Source organism: Crocuta crocuta, unplaced genomic scaffold (genome assembly GCF_008692635.1).
Source record: "Crocuta crocuta isolate KB4526 unplaced genomic scaffold, BGI_CrCroc_1.0 scaffold41, whole genome shotgun sequence".
Taxonomy (NCBI): domain Eukaryota; kingdom Metazoa; phylum Chordata; class Mammalia; order Carnivora; family Hyaenidae; genus Crocuta; species Crocuta crocuta.
In genome coordinates this window covers 12,607,604-12,632,365 of record NW_027529428.1, presented here as the reverse complement: position 1 = coordinate 12,632,365, position 24,762 = coordinate 12,607,604, and the positions used below count along the sequence as shown (strand labels likewise).

The following is a 24,762-nucleotide window of genomic DNA, read 5'->3' as shown; positions in this document are numbered from 1 at the left end:
GAGCGACGTGCGGGGTTGGTGGCCCCGCGCGAGCAGGCTCAGGGCTGCGCGACCTCGGGGATGCGCGTGCAAGCTCGCGCCCCTTCGCGCCAGCAGAGCCCACTCTGGCTTTGGACGATTTAGCTGTTTCCCGTCTCCTGGCGGGTAGCCGCTTACATGGGTCGTGCGCTGCGGGCTGGATTTTTGGCTTAGGGTGGGGACTCGCTTCCTCCCCGGGCAGGACAGAACTCCCCTTCTCCCCTTTGGCACAACTGCCCTTTAGATGTGTGACCGGGCGCCTTGGGCTCGCTGTGAACACCTTGTGGAATCTGCCTCACGGGGCAGGTTCTGAACCTTAGCCTGCGCCAGGCACCCTCCTCCAAGGGGCGAGGTGGGGTCGCTGGGAGGGGCGTGGCCCTGCGGATCCTGGAACCCACAGCATCCGAAGGCAGCTGCGGTGAGGACCCCTGGCCTGGCCTCTCTCCCTGAAGGCGCCGCGAGAAGTCGTCCACCTTAGGCACCGGCCATGGGCTGTTCCAGCCTTCCTCTGCGAGGGCCCCGAGGGTCAGGCCATCGTCTGCAAGGGGGTGCCCAGTGTGCATGCGTCACATGGTTCTCCGGGTCTACAGGGCGTTTTTGCGCTTGACCCAAGTCATGATGCAGGTGGCTCAGCCTTGACAGTGGCCCCCAGGAACGTGGCCCTCTGTATTTTGAGCAGATTCAGCAGACAGTGTAGACACAGAGTAGCCAGAAGGGCTACAAGGTGCGTAGGGAGTGAGGGAGTCCTTTCACTTCGCTGGCAAGTGGTAAAGCGGTTTCCTCTACCCAGCGCCCCACCCCCAGCCTCAACATGCACACCCAACACCCCAGCAACGTGGGGTCCATTAGGTTGGGACCATCCCCCAAAGAGTGCCCCAACCCTGAACCAGCCTTACCTGGTGAGGCTGCCTCAGAACCACCCCGTGGAGAAGAATTCAGGATTGGGGGTTGGAGAACCTTTTCTGTTGGCCACAGGATGTAGCCATGGCCTGGGGTGAAAATAATGCTTTGGGCTAGGACCTTAAAGGGCTCCAACATGACTCACACCAGTGCCCTCTTTGATTCTGTCAGCAGGAGGCCAAAGGCTGTGGAGATAAAACTCCCCCACCGCTTCCCCATGCAGGCGCCTGGGTGAGGCCGTGCGGGAGGAATCGAGTTCCTTCCTCAGTGGCGTCTCACCCGGACTGATCCTTCTCAAAAACAGCATTTGAAACCGGCTCCTAAGGCTCTTACGACAATCCTCTCTTCCAGATCCTTCTGGGCCGCTGGTCCCATAATGTCCAAGCTACCGCCTGCTGCCTACCGCTGGAAGTTCACAGTCACTGGATGCTTTGTGGCAGTGAGTGTAGTTAGGGGCTCCCCCAGGGCGATGCTCATGGTAGTGATGATGGTACAGCTGGCAAGTGACATGAAGTGTCCGCCGTGGAAAAGGGCCTGCAAACATCAGCCTCAAGGAAGGACCAAATTTACTGTGTCTGCCCTTTCTCACAGGTGTTTAAAGGAGGGTGCTAGGTCTCCAAATCCAGGCCAGAAGCACTCAGGGGGAGGAACTTACTGGGAAAAATTTATTGCATTTTATGGCTCCAAATCCTTTATTCCTGCTAGAGCCAAACATTCTGCTGTAGCTTTGAGTGCTACTCACCAAAGAGGCAGGACCTGTCTCCCAATCTCCTTGAACCTGGGCTGCCCTCGTGACTTGCCTGGGCCAAGACACTGTCATGGAAAATGATGGGGTACCAGCACTGAACTGAAGCCTGAAGAAGCCTGTCCACTTGTTCTTGCATCGCTGTCATGCCCTTGAGAACATTCTTGGGCTCTTCAGCCGGAAGGTACGAGTCACAGGGCTAAAACACCTCAGCTACGTGACTAAAGCCAGCTTCAATCAGCTGACAGGTACAAGAGGAGACCGGCCAAGGTCAGCAGAGCTGACGGTCAGTGGACCACTCAGACACTCAAGCAATAAATGCTCCTGGTTGGGGCGCCTGGGTGGCTCAGTCGGTTAAGCGTCCGACTTTGGCTGAGGTCATGATCTCGTGGTTCGTGAGTTTGAGCCCCACATTGGGCTCTGTGCTGATCGATCGGAGCCTGGAGCCTGCTTGGAGTTCTGTGTCTCTTCGTCTCTCTGCTCCTCCCCTACTCATGCTGTGTCTCACTCTCAAAAATAAACAAACATTAATAAAAAACAAACATTAATAAACAATGCTCGTGGTTGTATGCCACGGAGGCTTTGAGGGCTGTGTGTTACACAGCATTACTTTGGCCACAGTAACTGACATGCCCACTTATAAACCAGAGAATGATGCACCCTTTGAGGAATTATTGGCAGCAACTTTCACCTTTCGCTGGTCTTTGATTCTATAGATGTGTTTACCATTTTCATAGAAACCACAGAACGGGCACGACAAGAAGGGAAAAGTCATTCTTTATTAGGCATCAGATCGACGGAGGTAGGAGGAGCAAAGCCAAGAAAAGTGACGCTGTATGTCCACTGGTTCTGGAAGATACCAGACGTCTGTATCCAGACAGGGCGGCTGCTTGTAGCAGCTGGTATTCTTCATGTTGGCATCTGGATAAAAACTCCTGCTCACGTAGAGGTCAGGCTATGGACAGATCATTGAGAGGTGACCTTTCTAAGACTTACGGGGAGGCAGTGGCAGTGTTTGGCTTCCTTAATTTCAGTTTGGATCAGATGCATGGGTAAGAATCTGGCCATACAAATTTCATGATTCCAAGCCTGTGGGTCCAGCAATCGTGGGGTTATTGGCTTCCTGGGCTACAGTTCCCAAACTCTTAACACATAAAGATAAATAGAAGTACTCTGTCCTACCTTGTGAAGTATTACGCAGGCCAGAAAACACCGCAGGGTCTGTAAGATCAACACCAAGCTTCTGGCTACTTGGTTATTTATGTATTTGGTCACAGATCCTGACAGTGATTGAATGAGGCATGTGGAGGAACTTCATTACTGTTCTCTGGTCAGTCAAGGCCTGCCATCAGTCAGCGTCAGCAAGTGTACATTCTGAAAGTGCATCGTCTCTCAGGAATTAATTTATGGATGGGGAGGCTACAAACGAGGTGCCTCCAGTTTCCCTGTGAAGCACTAATTTCTCCTCCCTCTTCTGACTCATCTCAACTCAGTCTCTGACCCCAGAGCTACGGACACGCACCACACGTGCCTCTGGGTGGGGAGATCCTTCGAGTAGGTCCCAGGGGCCCCAGCGGCTTTCCCTCACAGATGCCCCTGTCTCTCAGACCTTGGCATGAGCATCCAGAATGACCGCCGCCCTGGCTCCGAAAAGGGAAAGCATTGTGAGCCCCCGCCCGACGGAGACCAGGAACAGAGAGAGGAATTCAGGGGCAGCAGCTGGGAGGCCATCAGCACAGCACACCCGCCCCTTAGTGCCGCACTGGGCTTTCGGGAGGAGACGGTGGTTTGCAAATGAGCATTCGCAAGGGAATGAGCCAACACAGACAGAGACTCAGTGGGATCAGCGCAAATAAAGATTTCTTTCTTTCTAAGTGTAATGTGTGCATCATTTTTCTTGCAAGACTGCAGTGATTCAAGTCAAGGCTTCTGGCCGGATTCTAAAACCCAGTTCTGCCTGAACACCGGCAGAACTGGTGCATTTGCCATCAAGCAAATGCAACTTGGTAAAATTTGTGAGCCAAAGGTCCACAGAGAACAAGCTACCCGTTAAGTCTTAGTCACGAAATTACAAACATTACAACGATCACGGAACACNGACCGCCGCCCTGGCTCCGAAAAGGGAAAGCATTGTGAGCCCCCGCCCGACGGAGACCAGGAACAGAGAGAGGAATTCAGGGGCAGCAGCTGGGAGGCCATCAGCACAGCACACCCGCCCCTTAGTGCCGCACTGGGCTTTCGGGAGGAGACGGTGGTTTGCAAATGAGCATTCGCAAGGGAATGAGCCAACACAGACAGAGACTCAGTGGGATCAGCGCAAATAAAGATTTCTTTCTTTCTAAGTGTAATGTGTGCATCATTTTTCTTGCAAGACTGCAGTGATTCAAGTCAAGGCTTCTGGCTGGATTCTAAAACCCAGTTCTGCCTGAACACCGGATTTATAAACACTTCATATATCACACAAGCTCTAGAAAGATAGATTTGCCATCAAGCAAATGCAACTTGGTAAAATTTGTGAGCCAAAGGTCCACAGAGAACAAGCTACCCGTTAAGTCTTAGTCACGAAATTACAAACATTACAACGATCACGGAACACGGACACTTTGGATGCCTATCCAACAAGCACCTGCGCTTGAGAGAGGAGAGGACTTGTCCCGCTCGCTGCCTATGAGTGGCGGTTCTTAATGTGCAGCCACCAGACCAGCGAGATCAGCATCACCGGGGAGCCTGTTTAAAACGCCCATTCTTGGGCCTCTTCCCAGACCTACCGAATCAGAGGCTCTGGGCTGGGGCCCAGCAATCTGAGTTGTCACCAGCGCACGGATTCTGACGTGCGTTCAAGTCTGGGAAGCACAGCTTTATGAGATACGACCTGCCTTACAAGGCACACAGGGGTCATGGCTTTCCGTGGCCAACATCTAGTCCTTAGTGCCCTAAGGCATCTATGTAACAGGGCCCCTTCTCCCGTGTTACCTTCTCCCCAGTGCATCCAGAAGGCTCCTGGCACGTACCAGCTTCGGGCAAATAAGGCAAAGTGTTCTCGACTGAGTCCACAATGCTGGTGTCCTTGCTGTCCACAAGTCACCCACTAAGCCATTCGATTACAGCAGCGTCTACCTCCCAGAACCAATTTCTATATCAATGAAGAAAACCTAAGTGATGCTGTGGTGACAAGTCACCTGTAAACTCCCCTCACGTAACCCAAAAAAGGTTTATCTGTGCTCGTAACACAAGTAAACAGGTAAGACGGGTCGGCAAGGACACTGTGCTCCAGGCGGTCACTGGCAGACCCTGGTGACAACGGCTGCCACGAACACCATGATGGGAGGAGGGGGCCCAGTGAACCACGTACTGGCTTTTCAAGCTCCCACCTGGAATCGACACATGTCTCCTCCACTAATGTGTCACTGCCAAAGGAATCACATGGCCCAACCTACCTGCAAAAGGAGGCAGGTGGTAGCCAGAAGAAGAGGCAGAACATCTGAGATCGGCCCAAACGATGACTGTCCAGGCTTAGGGGTGGGCCATCACCCCCACGCCGTGCAGAGCTGCATGTTAACGTTAAATAACATTTAATAGACATTAAATAAATTGACTTCGGCTCAGGACACGATCTCGCCAGTTCATGGGTTCAAGCCCCATGTTCATCTCTGCGTTGACAGTCCTGGAGCCTGCTTGGGATTTTGTGTCTCCCTCTCTCCCTGCCCCTCCACTGCTCTCATGCTCTTTCTCTCTCTCAAAAGTAGATAAATGTTAAAAAAATAACAATAAAAAAGAAGAAACAACAATGGTACCAAGAGTGCCCAGCATTCATTATCATTTTGTTCCCGTCACCTTTTTAAGTAAGCTCTGTGGCCATCGTGGGGCTCAAACTCACAACCCTGAGATCAAGAGTGGTGGGCTCGACAGACTGAGACGGCCAGGTTCTCCTGTCCCTGTGCACCTTCAAATCTACAAAAGCTACATACACCCTCCTCACCTAAGATCCTTCTTGATCAAAGTTTTTCAAATTTTTTTTAATTAAAAAAAAAAATCAAAGTTAATGTACACACACGAAAAGTACACCAGTTGTGAGTGGACAGCCTAGTGAATTATGTGAAGGAACACAGGAGTGTACCTGTCTCAAGGCTGAGAAGCAAACCATCCGTAGGGTCCGCCAGCCCCTCACAGGCTTCCTCTCAATCATCTCCCCCCATTCCTAGTGGTAACTGTCCTGACTTTCAATGCCACACTTCAATTATTTTTTTAGACTCATTCATCCAACTAGTATTGGTGAGCCAGGCACCGGAACTTCTCAGTCCTGGCAGATGGTGTTACAAACCCAAGCGTGAGAGCTGAACTTGTGAGCCTCCTTTTCTGAAGACTGGCTTTTCTGGGGGTGGGGGGGTGACAATTTTATTTTTTTTAATTTAAAAAAATTTTATTTTGAGAGAGTGCACACGTGTACACATGTTGGGGAGGGGCAGAGAGAGGGAGCGAAGGAGAGAGACAGAATCCCAAGCAGGCTCTGTGGTATTAGCACAGAGCTCAACGTGGGGCTCAAGCTCACTTTAAAGCATGAGATCGTGACCTGAGCCGAAATCAAGAGTCGGCCGCGTAACCCACTGAGCCACTCAGGCGCCCCTGGAGGGGTGACATAGTTTAGACAGGCTTGCGGGACAGGAATCCTCTGAACTCTCAGGGATCCAATCCAATTAGTGACTTGTCTTTATCACCTGTTTATTTAAGCACATGATTTCACAGCAGGGCCGATGGATGCACAGCCAGAGTCCCTCTGCTGCCCGGCACGTGAGAAGTGACCGGCCCGCCCAGCTGGCACTTGGTGCTGGGAATGTCTCCCACACGACGTCCGTTAGCTGAAAATGAGGGCTATGGTTCCCGTCCCTGTGCCTCTGCAGTCATCAAAGATCCCAATGGAGAGGCGGTGGGCAGCTGGATCCCTAAAATGCTAGCCCCCACCCCATGTCCTCACATCAGACACACTAGCACCAGCACGCGGTATCTGGCTCTCTAGCTTCTCTACAGAGTCCCTGCCGGGATTCAGACCGGGTGTCACAGGGATGTGACCGCACGTGCTAATTCCACCTTTCATACTTCCTGGGCGGACTGTGACTTCCCACTTCCGCCCCCTGGGAAGCCGCCAGGGACTGTGGCCAGGAGGGAGCGTGAGCGTGTGTGTGTGTGTGTGTGTGTGCAGCCCCCGGCCACTGCGGCCCACGGCTTGGCCACATCCTTTTGTGGTGACTGTCTTCGGCAAAACAGACTGTAAATATACTTTCATAATCAGCTGGCTTCTAAATTACAGCCGTGCGGAGTAATGGCCGAGTAAACATATGATTAGTAATTTCCTTATGGCGCAGAGTGGAACGGTCTTGGGCTAAGTCTCTGGCTCAGGCCCAGGGCATAAAAAGAATTGTTCTTTAAGAAGAAAAAATAGAAAACTCTCTTTATCCCAAAGCCAAAGCGGTGGGTCACGGCCGTCTTCCTGTGTAGAAACAGTCCTCCTTTCGGAGGAAGAGGGGAAGGAAAAGATGAACTTGGGAAAGTACTCCAAGAGCTGTCTGCCCCCGCAACCTTGTCCCCTCATCTACTGCCTTCCCTATGGTGGCCTTGGTTCCTGGCCTTCTAGAAATGACTGCTCTGGAGTCACAGGAATGCCCTCAAACACGGACACACACAGACTACGTTGGCTCCTTACACACCCAAGATAAAAGATTAAACGTAATGCTTCTTGTTTTGTTAGAGGTGTCTCTGCCCCTCTTAACCTGTACAGAAAACAGCAAGGATGGTGTCTCCTAATTCGGGACTAAAACAATTCTCAATGTGGACCAAAGGCCATGCTGAGAAACACCTGGGCTGGTGCTCCTCGGGGTGAGGCCCACAACTGGCATTTCCCCAGCTCCTGCGACCAATTCTCATACATGCTGTAAAGGCGGAAGTTCCCACAAAATAGAACTCTCTCTGCTTGCAGCAGGGTCTCCACCCCCCGCCCCCAAAGAACCCATTAGGACCCGATCCCGTCTGTGCCGGGTGGCTCGCACCTGCAGTATTTCAGCATCACGAAAGTTAGGGGAAGACTCTTCCTGCCAGAGTACTGGCCACTTACAAGCCAGAGCCCAGCACTCCGTTTACCTGGGGGACTGGTCTAGAAAGCACACTCCTGGTAACTTTCTCGACCAGCAAGGCCCCTGAAGCCCCCGCCACTCCCTGCACAAGGTTTAGTCCGTTAAGTCAGGGTGGACAAGTTGTGTTTCGTGTGTGTGTGTGTTTTAATATTTTAAATTTATTTTTGAGAGAGAGAGAGAGAGAGAGGGAGAGAAAGAAAGCATGCATAGGAGTGGGGGAGCTGTCAGCACAGAGCCCCATGTGGGGCTTGAACCCATGAACTGTGACATCATGACTTCAGCCCAAGTCAGATGCTCAACAGACTGAGCCACCCAGGTGCCCCGTGTTTCACTTTCTTAATGTTAAAGTTTCAAAGTTGCCACTGCTCTATTCTTTTGTCCGGGGGTATCTTGAGCTTCTAATTTTCGAGGGCAAGTGTATCTGAAGACACAGGCTGCCTGTCACTTAAAGGTGTAGGTAGGCTTCCCTTCACATCAGCAGAAAACGAGATTGGGAGTCTGCAGCCCTAGGCTGGCCTCCCTAGGCCGGGGACCTGCTCCAGTGTCCTGCCACATGCCACTTAATGGCCTCGTGGCTCAATAAACTGCAGCCACACCAGAGGGGGACAATCAGGCTGGTTTATATAACGTGCCAAGATCCCAAGATAAAATGCCTTCTAAGTGCCCAGTGTTAGCAGAGCAAACAAGGCACAAACTGGAGCTCCCGGCAGCTAGATTCGCATAAGACCTCACTCCGTGACAAAATGCTCACCCATTTTCTTCTGCAAAATTTAGCACAAGAAATCTGAAACGGAGCACACGGACGTCGGAATTCATTTTCTCCTGCACAGACATGAAGGCCTTCTTCTCTCCAACAGAACAAAACTCCCAGGCCCACAAACCACCGGAAGATACAGCCCTTCCTGCTCAAAAGGCACGTCATACCATTAAGGGGCACAGAACTCACAGCCCCTCTTTTCTTCACAGACACAGACACACACACACACACACACACACACACACTCTCTCTCTCTCTCTCTCTCTCTCTCTCTCTCTCCCTCTCCTGCTTTAATTTATTGCGCTCTTTCGGGTCTAAAGGAGCCTGAATAACTATGCGAACTGAAATTTAGCACCAATCCCTGAACGAGCGGATCTGTCCCGGGAGGGACAAAGATGGTCAGGTCCCCAGGCAGCTGTGACTTCACTTTCATGGTCCAAGGAAGAGGACAGTCCTTGTGCCCCAGATGTCGGGGCACGGGATGGAGTGGGGGAATCACATACGGCCCCAGGTCGGCCTCAATTCCCAGCGCGACTTTTCACAGCTCCTCTGAGTTGTTCTGTAAACAACACACACCTGCAAGCCCATGACCCAGGCTCTCCAGCACCAGCACTGTGGCGCACACCTGCTCTCTGGTCTCTTTCTCGAACCCAGCAACGGATGAACAGAGGACGGCAAGGAAAGAGGAAGAAGGGAAAGGAATCCGTGATGGTTCTCCAGGGCACCTGGGCTAAAATCCACCACTGGCAACCGTGCCCAAGCACCTCGTTTGCATTCTGGTGGCCGCACTTCTGCACCGTAATGAGACGGACTCACTGCCCTTCACCACGTAGAAAGGGCCGCAAGGCAGGTGCAGTCACCCAGCAGCTGTGACCGACACGGAGGCCGGAGGCCTGACCGGAGCTAAGTCGTCGCCTCCCCTTGGCAATTACCTGTCTGATGAGCTGTATGCCTAATAAGGCCTTAAGTTCCCGACTCCTGACGTGTCACCTGAGTAACGGGCAGAGCCCCGCAAGCAGTGCTCNGCCGGCGCAATCCGTCAGCCTTTGCTGCCACTGCTGTAAGTCAATGGAATCGGGCAGACAGCCATCAGAGACGAAGCCAGGGCAAGCAAGAGCGCTTGATGAAATTTTATTTTGAAAATATGGCAAGAGTCTAAGGCACTTCAAACATTTAAATACATTGAAGACCGGAGTAAGTGTGACATGGTATCAAGGAATCCATAAATATGTGGAGAACTACACTATGTTTCTCTAGACAAGTATGAAGCCAATTCCTCTAATGCGATTCAACCTTTGTCATTAGGTGCGGATTTGTGCAATTGTTAACAAAAACATGGTAATGTTACACGTAGGTCTTCATGTCTCAAAGACTATGGAATATAAAAGTTGAAAATACTGTGTCAATTTTATAGAGATGCCTTTTATATAAAAAGTCATATGATACACCCACCCAGATAAACCCAACTGAAAAGCCTTCCTTTCGTTAAGTTTTAGACTTTTCGAGAGGTCTGTCACTTATTTTTAAACCAGAAATCTACCAGGCCAGGCCCAAGGTGCTGCTGATCAGTCATCTCAAGTCCCTCACTTGAGAACAGGAAAAACAAAAGGAAAATCAACAAAATTATCCCGAATGGAATTCTCAAAGAGCTTTCCAAAGGCTCCATGTAAATATAAATGAGTAAATATAAATACTTGGGGACAACTATAAAAAGCCGGGCCAGGGGGAACCTGACGCTTCTCGGCAGTGGCGAGGGCAGGACGGAAGGCGGCGGCTGCCCGATCAGGTCAGGTCACCGTATCCTACGACTGTACATAACGGAGGAGAGACTCGACAGCAACAGAGACGGGGGTGGGGCGCCCGGCGCACAGGGAAGGCGGCCAGGTGGGAGGCGGCGTGTGCCGGGGGGCGCGCTCGGGCTGGCTCGGCACCCCCTGTGCAGCTCCGGGCTTCGGCCCCGGCTTACCCATTCTGTTTGCTGGGGAGCTCAGGCACAATACGCATACATTCAGTATCTGTCACCCCAATAGGAACACCTAGCAGCTTAGTGGTGGCGTGGAAATGGACGGCTATTTGCGCATGCTCAGTCAAATGAACTTCGGTGCGTGGGGCCAGGAGAGGTCTTCCTTCCAAGTCTGGGCGTGCCCTGGAGACCAGGAAAGGAAAAAAAAGGGGGGGGAGGTTAATGAGTGGCCTCAAGCAGGTGTGTCCTCTACGACCTAGGAGCTGCGTCTGCCACAGCTGGTTGTCAGCGTGAAGACAGCTGGGACAGGGGACACAGACCCACCAGCAGGAGCTCTCTGGGCAGCTGTCCGGCTGTCCTGGGAAGTCACCGTCCCGCTAACAGTGGGCTCTGAGACCACAGGCTGCTGCTCACTCTCTGCTTTAGGAAGAAGGCCAGGAACGCAGCAGTATGTACTCATGGGCACATGAGTGCCATCTGGATAATTCTGCCCAGAAATAGACCCTTCACGTGAGGGGGGCTCCCGAGGGCAAGTAGGTGGCCCGCCTCTGCGGCGCTGGCCATTAGCACTCCTGGCCTTCTGGGGGTAGGGGTGGGGGGCTGAAACCACAAACTCTCAAGTTCCAGGCTAAAACTCCCATTTTGAGAATCCTCAGAAAACCCACGCCGCCTGTCAGCTCCCGAAGAAGAGGCCGCCAGCCTGCTGGACTCCAGCCCATCCACAAATGCCAAATGCGCAACACTGACCGGAGACTGGGCCTTCGCGAAGTTGACGTGGGCGTACAGGAGAACCGCGATGTCCTTGTGTCCTGCCTCCAGGGCTATGGAGAGCGCGGTGCTGCCGTCCTTAAGGAAAGAACAAGCCAGCCTGGGTTTCTCAAACTTCCGGACAGCCAAACGGGAGCAAGACAAATACATTCCGAGAATGGATAAGGCTCCCCAAACTTGTTCAGTTCTTCAGGAAGCTTTGCTGGACCCCTGTGTGCTAAGCCCTACGGGTACAAAGGCAAATGGGGCACAGCGTCCACCCCAGGCAAGTCACAGGTGGAGAAGAGTCGCCTCATCCCTTTGGCTCACAGTGGTTAGAGTGTAGGTACATGCACAGTGCGTGCTCAGCAAAAGGCAGGCTGTCCCGGAAGAACGTTCTCAACTACTCTTCCCACCAGCTGGGGGCTGCAGGGGAAGATGTGGGTGGAAACATAGCTTCTTTTGTCCTTATAGTTCCCAGTGAGCAGGCAGTAACACCGTGTGTTCTGACACCCTGCAATTTGCCCAAGATCTTTTAGCTTTCCTCTTGGGGAGGGTGGTGATCCTCCAGTCCTAATCACCCCCTACGGAAGGCTGTGAATACCATCTACGCACATGCGCCCAAGCCTGCTGCCTTGCAGAAGCACATCTTATGAAAATATGGGGGCGGGGCGCCTGGGTGGCTCAGTCGGTTAAGCTTCCGACTTCGCCTCAGGTCATGATCTCACAGTTTGTGAGTTCGAGCCCCGCATCTAACTCTGTGCCGAAAGCTCAGAGCCTGGAGTCTGTTTCTGATTCTGTGTTTCCCTCTCTCTTTCTGCCCCTCACCCACTTGCACTCTGTGTCTCTCAAAAATAAATAAACATTAAAAAAAAGTTTTTAAAGTATGGGGGGGAACACTAAATACACTAAATATGGGAAAGTAAAAGCTTCCAGTTAAAATGTTTGCTTCCCATTAAGTTGCAAAAATTTAGATGAATGTAAAGGAGAAATAAGACAAAAAAACCAGCACAAATTATTTTCTGTCTGGTTTTGGAATAAGGATTCCCTTCTGGTCATGAGCAGCAGGAAACAATTCCGTGTGGTTGGCATCTGTGGTCCTTCCCTCCCACCCAGAATCCTCGGAGCTACTTGTCCGGGGGAGGCCAGCTGCATGGCCTCGTCTTCCATTAAGCAAAGGAAGTAGACAATCAGCCGAGGTGGCCGGCATTTCTGGAAGCCACTGTGGCCCTCCGGCCTCCTTACCACATCTACAGGCTGTTCTTTGCTGAGAAGAGTAGAGTGAAAGAAAACAAAAACGGAAACACATGGAAACACAAACTGCTCTTGAGGAAAGGGAGGTGGAAGCCGTCCCTCTGTTCCCACGGAAGGTGTCCTTCCCTCCCCCACCGGGGGTGGGGGGAGGTGGTGCCAGTAAGTACCAGCATGGGTTTGCTCTTCCTGCTGGCTTGGGCCGACCAGGGCCCGACATTAAGTGCAAAAAAGGCTATTTCCCCTCTAACGTTTTAGTGTTTGGAGCTGAAGGAAGCTCTGGTCCAAACCTGTGCAATACAGAGACAAAGTCTGCAAAACAGAACCAACCCAGCCTGACCTCTTTGACCTTTGCACCTTGACCATGTCACCACCTAAATATTAGCTTCGGTGCCTTGACCTATTGGTACCCTTCCCCTTTGACCAGAGGCAGCCACTTTCCTTACAACGTGTACTCGGCGAGGGGTTATCTAGAACAGGGACAGCTTGGGACTCAAGTGGAACGGGTTTGGAGGATGGAAAAGCAGAGCAGGAGTGGGGGGATGGGCTCAAGGAGCTGGGATGGTCTGGAGGGCCTATGGCTGAGAAGATGCCTGAATTGTCCACTCTGCGGGGCCCCTGGGAAGGGCAGGCTTGCCTTCATTTCACGGGTGGGAAAGTGTTTCAGGGTGGTAACAACTGGCTCAAGTCATCCAATAACCCAGCCCGGAACAATGCGCAGTCCAGATTTCCAGAAGGACTGGGGACCCGGGCCTCTCTTCTTCATGGGCCTGCGACTTGCCTGTGCTGGCTCTATTCTGTGTGGTAAATCTGTTTACGACCCTTCTGCCAGCTGGTTCTCGTCCGTGCCCATCACCTCCTCCTATAAGGAATGGGTGGCAGAGGACCAGTGATTTGCCAGACTTCAGCTCTACTTGACTGTAGTGTCAGTTTGCACACTAACAGTGCCGAGCCCGGCCGGGAAGGAGGTGGCCTGGGCCACAACAGAAATCCCCACAGCTCACCCTGCTGGGCAGGCCCGGGGAGTCACTTACGTTGTCCTCCAGGTGGCCGTTGCAGCCGGGCTGGGCCAGCAGCAGCTTAACGATCTCCACGTGCCCGTGCTCGCTGGCGCACATGAGTGCGGTGGAGCCCTCGTCGTCTTGGATGTTGACGTCGGCCCCGCAGGCCAGCAGGCCCTTCACCATGTCGATCCGCCCGTGACTGACGGCCAGCATGAGGGCTGTCTGTCCCGCCTGTGGGGAGGCATGGCCGGGCATTTCAGTGGCACATGCTGGCCAGGAGGTGGGAGGTGGGGGTGCTGCACTGTGCGGGGCTGGGGGGTGGTGGGCATGACGGGGTGAGCATGAAGACACAGGGAACGAAGCACACGTGGGATTAATCTGGGGCTGGGTGGTGGCAGGCACGGTGAAAGTTTCTCATTCCGAGCTACGAGCTAAGTAACATTAAGTGGTGAGTCAGTTTTTGCCTGTCTTGTAGGATCTGTCTCATCACAGCAAGGGGCTGTCAAGTTCAAAGGTGCTTCAAAGTCCTACTGTGAACACTTCTGCACCAGGCCACTCTGTTTACGATATGGAGGCAGGAAGCAACTGTTGCTGAGCACATGGTGGGGACTCCGGGCCCTCAGATGCAGGCTGACCTACGGTTTACGTGCACACTGCTCCAAACCGAGGCAGAGCCGAGGCCAGGGAGTGGGAGGTCTGCAACGTGAAGCTGAAGCCAGCACCTCACTATTCTGTCCAGTCGCCAAGGCCGCCAGGCAGCTGCGTGGACATGGTGCCAGGCCCCAAAGCGCATGCTCAGCGGTAGGAAGCATGGCCCTGGACGGCGTGGGTCAGAGCTGCAAAAGCGCATGCTCAGTGGTGGGAACATGGCATGGTCCGGGTTGCATGCTCAACGGTAGGAAGCATGGCCCTGGCCGGCGCGGGCCCGAGCTGCTGCAGCGCATGCTCAGTGGTGGGATGTGCGGCATGGCCCAAGGCGCATGCTCAGTGGTGGGAAGCATGGCCCTGGTCGGCACAGGTCACAGCTGCAAGAGCGCATGCTCAGTGGTGGGAAGCGCGGGTCAGAGCTGCGCAAGCGCGGGCCGGGGAAGCAAGCGCCCTCACCTGGCTGGCTTTGGCGTTCACGTCCCCGCAGCCGAAGAGTTCTTCCACAACACGCATGTCCTTCTCTGCTTCCACCGCGGCAAGGGCTGCCAGCATGATGGGGGTGTAGCCCGCCTTGTTCTGGTGGTCCACGTTGCACACGTCTGTAAAGACACGCGTCTCCTTAGGGAGAAGTCTTCTGACAGCATCCCTTCTCCCCAGGACCTGAAGGAACGGGGTTTGGAAGAGGCCAGGGAAACGGCTTCAGGTGCTCCAAGCCCCAGAGTACTTCAGAAAGAAACGCAAGAGACGTTTTCATGCCAAACCAAGAAAAAAAGGTCTTTCTTGTACTGTGAGGCCAGCAGCAGTGGAAGCGACAGTAAGCTTCCACGGCACCTCCTGTTCCCAAACAAGATGCTGACCTTCAAAAGCTCAGCGGTCAGGGGGCTTGGTCTAGGAAATGGTTGCTTTGAAGGGTCGACAAAGATATGGGGTGTGGATATTCATCTTATGTTTGGGGGATCCCTGTTTTGCAGTGAAGAAGCCAGTGAAAGCTACAAATACGAAGGAGGGATTTGTGAAGGCTTGTGTGGAGAACACCACGCTGTTACCTGCTCAGCAATCAGTGCCCATTCCGAGACCCTGAGTTTGCTACTCTGACTTGCTTGGGACCCTCAGAAGCCGAACTCCAATCCCATGACACCTATCAAGCTGTTCTAGGAACTGTGGTCTGAGAGCAAATGCAGTAAGAAACCGCCAGGCCTGACAGACACAATAAACCAGACCTTTTCCATTCCCATAATTCTTAAGGAGGCTTTGGGGGCTAAATTACCCTTACTAAATTCCTTTAGCACTTTCTAATAAAATGAAAGGAATGGAAAATGCAGGAAAGCAGCTTTCACATGTGACCAAATATAGTTAAAATGTTCAGGATGTTTCATCGTTAAGGGGTGAGAAGAGAAGATACCATGAAAATTTCCCTTCCGTTCTAAAATAACTGCATACCAGGGACATGATGGCATTTACGCAAGGACATTATTTTTTTAACACAAAGGGAAAAAGAAAAGAAACGCTGTGTGATGGAGAAGCACATGGTCAGATGCGCTCTCAGAGGCTCCTCATCTGTGATGTTCAGTCCCTCACAGATGCTGCCGGTCACCTACATTCACCAACATACTGAATGGAGCCCCAGTCGCTGCCTGTAATGGCAACCAGTACAAAGCTAGGTAGATCCAGAAGAGTGATTAACCAAAGCCATCCAAAAATGGAGTTGAAATCACTGAATTTACCACATGAATTTTCCAAGGGTAGATTGAACTGTTACTTTCAAGAGCGTTCTGAAGTCTTGCTGTTAGCTTTTCTGGATATTATCCACATCTCTGCTGAGACAACAACGTTGCCTGACAGTACCACCAGCTCTGTTTATAGTCTGGGAAGGAGGCTCGGAATTCCTTCTCTTAAGATGGAAGCAGTTTTAGCCTAACATAGCCCCATACACTGGGAACAAGCAAACTAAGAAAAGAGGATAAATCTGCCTTGTTACTTCTCTGTATCAATTCAGTGTCCCCAAAACGGAGTAGAAGAAATTAGAGAGTTGGATCAAGAAGCAGTACATGAAAATTGGACAATTTTATTGCATAATCTACATCAAATGTTGACAATAATTAGGCCAAGGCACTATAACTTCTGTATCAGTCACATGTTGGAAGTAAAAATACGTATTTCAAAAATAAATCAGAGTGACCTGTGGATTGGAACCACTGACTACTCTATCTGAACAAAAAGTTGAAAGCTCACAAGTCTCCAAGGGGATCCCTTCTATATAGCACCCCCTCACCTCACGTTTAATACATGCAGCTGGCTATCTTCTGGGATGGGATATTCCAATTACAAACAAGAGTTTTCACTGGTCTCATTACTATGGCTCAGATAGAAGAGTAACACTTTCTTTACTCTATGCTGAGTTGTCAATAATGACATATATTTCGGTGGGAATACACCACTGGTGATGATTCTACTATAATTTGTTACAGCGGCCTTGCGCGGTCCCCATCTCGGCTAACTGCACACTTCTGTGAGGCAGCTGGATGGGGTCGTGGAGCCAGGACAGGAAGAGCAGCCTGTGGACACCAAGGCTGTGACTCTGGCCCAATGAGTAACGATCTGTCTCCTGAGAGTGCACCCGCCCAGCATCCATGATTCAACTCGGGAGGGACCCTGAGTCATATTCACCTCCAGGGATCTACCTCGCCTGAATGCAGCAAGAACATCCTCAAAACCTCCCTTCAAAACAGACCCGGAATCTGTGTCACCCAGCTTTGTGACTCAAGGACGATACTCTTGCCACAACATGTGGAAAAGCAATGGAAAAGGTTTCAGGGTGGTCACAGAACTGAGGTGTGACTCAACCAGCCTCTCTGAGGTGAGTCACACCCCGAGTGCTGAGGGGAAGAGACCAGAACAGCTAACGCACCAGCGTCCAAGAGCAGCTTCACGATCTCGAAGTTGGAGTGCGACACGCTGTAATGGAGGGCCGTGTTGCCGTTGCCGTCGGCCATGTTGATGATGTGGCGCAGGACGTCCGGGGAAATGGCCTCAAAAGCAGCTATGTAGTCCCCCACCATGGCCGGACAGGCTGACTTCTGACTGGACACGCGGAACCACTCGTGCTGCAGGGTGTTCAGACAGAACCGCTGCCAAGACACCAGCAAGGGGCATGAGTTCTTCTATTTATAGACCTTCCCCGAGACCCAGCTGAAAGCCCAAGAAATGAGGCCTTTTATAGTCAGAGTGCAGGCAGTTCGAATTTGCTCTTAAAGAACCACTAAGGAAACCCAGAGCCCTAAGAGGAGCCTCAAACTCCACAAACTGGAGCATCCCTCCTGATTTTAAACTACAGACATGTTCTAACTTCTACAGAAGAGGTCAGATGGCAGCGTTCAGGGTCTCCACCAGCAAGGTTCAAAATCTGGCTCTGCTACTTGTGAGCTGTACTATCCCAGGAAACATACTTACTCTGTGCCTCAGTTTACTCATCTGCAAAACGGGACATTGCCCCACAGCACTTGCCAGGAGACAAATGAGGCAATACACATAAAAACACTCAGGCCAGGCTCCACTGATTACTGAACTATTAATATGATGTAATTATGCTGGCCCTGCACCTGATTTTCAGAGTAGTCAGGACAGAAAGAATGACCCCACCCACACTTGCTTATGTTGCTTTCTTCCTATCCAGACCAACCTCAACTCCTTCAACATCCCCACAGCACGAGGCTGGGAGACTCTAAGTGTGTAGTCAATCAACTGTCGCTCCAATCCCAGATACAAACGTTCAACCACGGAAAGGGCTTAAAGAGCAGGTCCCAAACAGATTACATTTCTCATGTAGGATCCTCTGCATCTGATCACAAGCCCCGTGCACCTTCCCTTAGGTTGTGGACACATGAACGTGGCGCTTCTTTCCTGGGCAATCGAGTCAAACCCAGACTGTATGAAATTCAATGCAGACTGCGCATAGCCACTGCTGGTGATGGGAAGAGCTATGATGCTTCTTCCATGAGCCCTCTTTTACTTGAGTTTACCATTCGTTTGTGCTTTGCTTTTTTATTTATTTATTTTTAAAGTGGAGCTCTATGCCTAATGTTGGGCTTGGACTTGGGACTCAAGACCTCATGGTCCCAAGATCAAAAGTCACATGCTGTACTGACTGAGCCAGCCCGGTTGCCCCTCATTGCTTACTCTTTAAAGCCTTCAAAATCTGTCAAAGAAAGATGGACCACCTCTGTCACAAGCACCAGAACCCAGGAAGTCCCCTTTCTACAGAAGTTGGAGCTGGGACTGTACAGCTTCCTTATCTTTATTGTGCTGCTACTGATTAGTTTTAGCCCATTCAGTCATATTTTGGACCACTTGATAAAAAGGGTGCTGGGTTGGAAAAAATTCATCCAATGTTTTCTTTTCTTCCGCTCACTCTGTTACGTATTCAGATTTCCATTTCTTTGGAGTCCATCCTCACACAGAGGGAAGGGGCTTGTGTCATCTGGGTGATGAATTCCATTACTGACATGTATGTGGTGTCCTGTGATGGTTACTGGCCCTGGCACGGTGATCACTCAGGTGTCTACCACTTTTCAGAGAACAAAGGAGTTCAATTTAACCAAAAAGGTACTGAGCGGAGAGTGTGCGCGTGACAATATGCTTGGCAATGTGGGGCCACGGCAGTGTGACCCAGCGTTTTGAGAATGGTGGAAGAAAAAGTGTATTATGGCTAAAAGACCTAAGTCCAGAAGCTCCAGTTTTATGTTCAGCTTAAACCTCATGGGATATATTAACACTGGCCTGACATTTCATGGTTTCGTTGTTTGTGACTGAGGCGTAGACGGGGATTTAGTTTATAGTGATGAGAGTTCAACATGTGGTTCTGTGACCCCCTCGGTCAGGGGTTTCATTTAGTACTTCCTTCTGTAAACATCACTGCCGTGCTCCTTCCTCAGCACACTAATTCAATGTCAAGACACAGCTGGCTCTGACAAATTTAAGTTTCTACAGCAATATAAACAAATAGGAGAAGAATCCATAATTTAACAAAAAGGATGCTCTATGATAAGGTAGGATGATTCAGAGAGAATATATAAAACATGGATCAGGACTAGAGAGAGGTCAAATCTAACCCTGGTACTAACTAGGAGCTAGTTAACTAGCTCTAAGCAAGTCTCATAATCTTTAGGGCCTCAGCTAAGACAGGACAGACTGGAAGAGATTGGTCTCACAGGTGTGCACGCCCAGGGACCTCTCACGCCCGTGACCGCTGTCACCAGTTCTTCCTCAGATTGTGTGTGTCCTTTACAGGATCAGACAGCCCCTGAAGCCCTTTCTTGTTCTAACGTTTTGCTTTCATAACTTTATCATCTTGTGAAACTTAGAAATCAACTTTCTCACTCGCTGCCGACTGAGGTCGTGCAGCCTAAAACTTCACATTAACAAGATGCAAGTATTCAAATGCAAACTGCATCTGACATAATGTGAGCATTTACATTTTTCTCAATGTGCTGTTGAGAACTATCCATCAGCAGGCCGGTCCGACCTACGAGAGAGGCTGCGCCTCCAAACGTCACCAACACACGAGGGAGCGACAATGACATCAGATCCACCGTCGCCACGGAAACGCTCGTCTGCCCTGTGCTGTGCCCTTCATGCCCCAAAGCAACCACCGGCTTCTCTGCCGTGTGCTTCCAAGTCTCTCAAACTGTGCAAAGATGACAAGGACAGTCACTCCGAAGTTTAAAAATAGTGGCCGCCTGCATTCCACATCAGAACATAATACGCAGTTTCATAATTGAAAGGAATGCTGACCTCGGCCCAGAGAGGTTTGCTTTGAAGAACATATGCCAGCTTAAAAAAAAAAATTGCTGGTGACTCTTCTCCCTGAATCACAAGGTTGTGTGAGCGGAAGCAGGCCCTGTAGAGAGCTGACGAGGGACCCCAAGTAGCCCTCCATCTTCATCCCCGAGAAAAGCGCAGGATGGGGAAGGGATGTCTGAAGTCGGATTCTGGTGGAAACGTTCCCAGTGTGAGCCAGGCAGCACGATGCCCACTCTGCGTACATGAGCTAGAAGCAGTTCGGGGAAAAGCATGTGGGCGAAAACAGCTCNGTCAGAGAGAGAGGGAGATACAGAATCCGAAACAGGCTCCAGGCTCTGAGCTAGCTGTCAGCACAGAGCCCGACGCGGGGCTCAAACCCACAAACAGAGAGATCATGACCTGAGCCGAAGCCGGACACTTAACCGACTGAGCCACCCAGGGGCCTCCACTCGACTGCTTTGTACAGACTGGGGACAAGATCTGTAGGGCAGACTCACCATGTCCTTGCTGGTCAAAGCTTTGGGGTCATTTAGGTTATTTTTCAGTAAGTTGCATGCAGATAACATCTTTTCACTTAATTCATACCTAAAAGGGAACAAGAGAATAAGAGAAAAGAGAGCTCGTTTGGCCACAAAAGGCATTTTTATTTCAAACTCTACAGTCCTTTAAAAAACAAGAGGCTCCAAGTTGACCTTGAGCAGGTCGTGGTGGTGCCAGGTGCTTGCCCGGAGGTCACGGAGGCGTTCCCCAGGGATGCGAGCATGGAAGCCACAGCACAAAGCCAGTGTGTCCAGCCAGAGCTCAGACCTTGCCTTATGGGTAGCTTCCGGCTTTATCTGTTTTGGCCTTTATGACATTGGGGACTAACATCTGGAGATTCCCCCCACCTTCTATTCTAAGTTCTTGAAAGTCTTTTCACTCTTGAGGGGTGGAAGCAGTCTGTGTTACCGCGTATCCATTATGCTAACCAGTACACGATACATCTGCACTCAGAAGTGTTCGATCCCCCATGAAAATATCACCTTAAAAATTGTATGACACATGGTATATAAATTATATCTCAATAAAGCTGTTTAAAAAAAAAAAAACCCTAGATGACAAGATCTTGAGCCTCGTGGAAATACTTGGAAATATCAACTAGAAACACTTACCTTGTATTTATGGAGTTAAACTTCCATTTGCACAATTAAACAGAAGTTCTGCGAAATGTTCTATTTATACTTCACACATTGAAAAACCATCTTGAAATAGCCATCTGTTCTAGTCTCTTCTGTTTTATAAGCCTTGATTCTCTATTTGCTAACAGTCTTTAAAAATCTGCTACATTGTTAGATACGTGTTTCAGTCAATCAGAGTATTTATTTGATATTTTAGCTGCTGTTCAGGATACTCCCAAGTCCATTCTTGGGGTGTTCCCTGTCACTCAATGAGCAACAAAATAGATACATGTGACTGATTATATCATTTTTATGCTGAATGTGGTCTCTGAGGTTAAAACACTGTTCCTCTTATGCACAGTGACGCTATCATAACAGTACTGACTCCAGTATCCAGATAAATGGCTAACGATAGCATCTGAAACCTTAAAAGAAATGTGCTGGGCACACAAAATTCTAATATGCCTTTAAATATAAGGTGGGTTGTTCACACAATGGAAACTTCAGGGGCACTTAATAGTTCTGTGGACAGTGGCTCCACATCTAAAATTCAATAGCGAGTGAATTTAAAGGAAACAAAGGTAACAGGTTGACTGAGCCCTTCCCTTTGCTCCTGTGAGAGATATAGAACTTATCCCCCTCCAACTGTATTTATTAGCAGCAGACACGATGGTCGTACCTTTGAGGATGAAGTTTAGCTTTCCTTTGCCGGTCGGAAAGACCAAACCACTACTGACAAATGCAAAATCTCCTAAGTGGCCAACTCTTCTGCCCAAGCCCATTAAACGTGGGAAGGGTTAAGGGAGGGGAGGGGAGTGTACCACACCTCTCTCTGATTTCCACCTTCTCAGGTTCACATTCTGGAACCTGCATTTCATCTTCCACCCTGGCGGACTTGAAACCTTCCATATTAACTGCATGGTGCCCTTCCGCCACTCCCCGAGTGTCTTCCTCCTCCTCTTCCTCCTCCTCTTCCTCAGGAGGATACTCAAGGACGTCACACTCGTCATCTGACTCGGAGGAAGAGCTCTCATCTGAGCTGGAATCATCACTTGAAGTTGTTTCATACCTAGGTGGCAATTGGGAGTTCAGGAGATGCAAGGCGTGCCCGGAAAGACCCCGTGACCGAAGTTTCTATGCAGGGAAAGCTAACTGACTCCGGACAGTTCACCAGTGGTTTTGGACCCTGCATTTAGAAGTTCAAAGTAAGTTCTATTTAAAAATCTGGTGGTTTTGAATGAGTTCTGACTTAAAAGGGATAACTTGGGTTCCCAACTGGTATCATTATAAGACTCGTAGGAAAAAAAAATTTATATATATATACACATATATATACACATACATACGTATATATATATATATATACACACGACCTCGGGCTTAGTAGAAATCAAAGGAAACTTAATTTCATGAAAGCCAGGTCTGCAGTGGTTTATTTTTTTTGTGTGCCTTTTCTTTTCTCTTACATTCTTCCTGTTTTTGCTTCATCAACTGTCCCAGGGTTATGGTGAACAGATTATATAAGTAACCCATAGTTTCTCTGGTCCACATGTCCTCCGTGACCTCCTGGGCCACATCACCCAATGCAACTTCAAAAATTCAGAAAATGGGCCCCGTTGAGTTAAATCTTCATGGTGCTCTTTGCTATAAACATTAGCTCAAATAACTGTACTATTGCTTTCTTGTTGAGGCCCTACATAGACTAATAGATGAGCTGCTCTGATTCAACTGTAGGAAGACAAATGGGCTTAACTATTTATCTGGCCCAATGAGAAACAAAGGAATAAACAGCTAATAAACATTCTATTTAGAGAGTCAAGAACTGACGCAAGGCTGGATTACTCATCAAATGAAAGGCCCTACAGTTTTGTTTGTATGCACAGGAAGCTAACAACCCATTCTGAAGGAGTGGACGGCCATCACGGGCCCGTGGAATGATGATCTCTTGCCTCTTTCTGTGTGTTTCTGAGTCTCTTACAGGTAAGAGCAGGTTGGCCAACACCGCAGGCCACCTGCTGCCTGCTGCTTTTGTTGAAGACTATGGTTTTCAGATGAGAGGTGGGAAGACGTAAATTGCTCAGCTCCGTCAGGTGTCCTTTCAAGAGTGAGTGACATGTCCTTAATGATAGCGAGAAGAGGAGAGGACAGAAACCCAACTGCACCTTTCTGAGGGGATCTTCCGTCACCGAGATGTGGCTGCAGCCCAGACTAGCCACCTCTGAATAGGACTTGAGGAGGCAGGAGGCAAAGGAGACAGAAAGACCATGTAGAGAAGCTCAGACCACCATCTTGCCTTACCCTCCGTTAATGCCAACAAACTGAAGATTCTTCTTTGCTCCATTTGAATCTCTGTTGCCATCCTTCTTCTTCATGATCGACTTCAGCGTGCTTTCACTGTTGGTACATACTGTGAAAAAGGGAATCGAGGTGATCAAAATTAACATAATTCATATGCACATGAGTTAAATGAACTAGAAATCTCTCTTCACTCATTTATGTAAACCTAGACGTTGGCATGTACGTCTGAGAAACTTGCAAAAAATCCACTGGAAAAAACGTACGCATGCAAAGAAAATAATTTCAAGTTTTTTAAATGGAAAAAAAACCTAATAGTACCTCCAGACATAAAAAAAACAATGAAAACTAGCATCTGTATCAGGCTTCACTGTTTATAAAGTGATGCTGTATCTCATGTGGGTCTCAAAACCCATTTGGGCACTAAAATGGGGATTAGTATTGTTCTTTTCCTTCAGCTGGGATGATGTAGGAAAAGTTTATGCCTGTCAGACTGTGGAAGAGTGAAATGGTGTTTAAAATATTTCCTAGTTCACAAAATCAGATGAGTTTTCTTTGGGGATTGCACAGTTCTTCCTCTAGTCAATGTTTTTAAAAGATACTCTATGCCTTCCTTCCTAAAGTTTGGTTCTTAAGTCAGTGTTCTTCCAGGTCAACCTAGAAGGCACACTGACATCAGACTAGAATGCAGGCAATGCGGGTCCCAGAATTCTGTGGCTGAGAGGGACTGAGTGAACAGAGTTACCGTAGAGGCCTGCGGCTATCTGGTCGTCTGTCAGGTTCACAGGGGACAGCGTGCTTTCCTGAGAGGGGAAGGTGTCCTGGCCGCCGAGGGGTCTCCCTTCCATGCTCCCCACTTCTTGCTCACGCTGGGGTGTGTGGGTGCTGAACGATCCTCCTGACTGAAGGCCTCCACACTTACAGGGATGTTCCAGACCACTGCCTGTCAGGAAGGAGACGGGCACAGAAGGGTGTGGTGTTAGGACCAAACAAAGCGGGCTCAACTTTTTTTTCTTTTTTAGATGTTTGCAACTCATCATCTTCTTAAGGGCCTTCCTTTCTCCCAATAGGATTTTTTTGCCTATCTGGTGGTACCGTGGAAGCTGCCCAAACTCAAATCCCAAGGCCTTTTTTTAAAAAAAATTTTCTTAACGCTTCTTTGAGAGAGGGAGACACAGAATCCAAAACAGGCTCCAGGATCCGAGCCGGCTGTCAGCACAGAGCCCGACATGGGGCTTGGACCCACGAACTGTGAGATCGTGACCTGAGCCGAAGTCGGAAGCCTAACCGACTGAGCCACCCAGGTGCCCCTCCCAAGGCCTTCTTGACCCTTAACCTTCCCTTTATCACTAC

At 50.0% G+C, this 24,762-nt stretch overlaps 1 protein-coding gene across 1 annotated transcript in view; it reads right to left on the bottom strand.

Moving 5' to 3' along the window:
* Positions 1-9,660: 9,660 nt before the first annotated feature.
* The window catches only part of KANK1 (KN motif and ankyrin repeat domains 1), a 138,689-nt gene continuing 123,587 nt past the window's right edge, over positions 9,661-24,762 (bottom strand). Inside the window, 9 exon segments of the mRNA XM_077759299.1 lie at positions 9,661-10,691; positions 11,256-11,354; positions 13,541-13,741; positions 14,615-14,757; positions 17,067-17,286; positions 20,455-20,542; positions 21,941-22,183; positions 23,413-23,521; positions 24,155-24,352. Of these exon segments, the coding sequence (XP_077615425.1) occupies positions 10,629-10,691; positions 11,256-11,354; positions 13,541-13,741; positions 14,615-14,757; positions 17,067-17,286; positions 20,455-20,542; positions 21,941-22,183; positions 23,413-23,521; positions 24,155-24,352 (1,364 nt within the window). The 3' untranslated portion in view covers positions 9,661-10,628.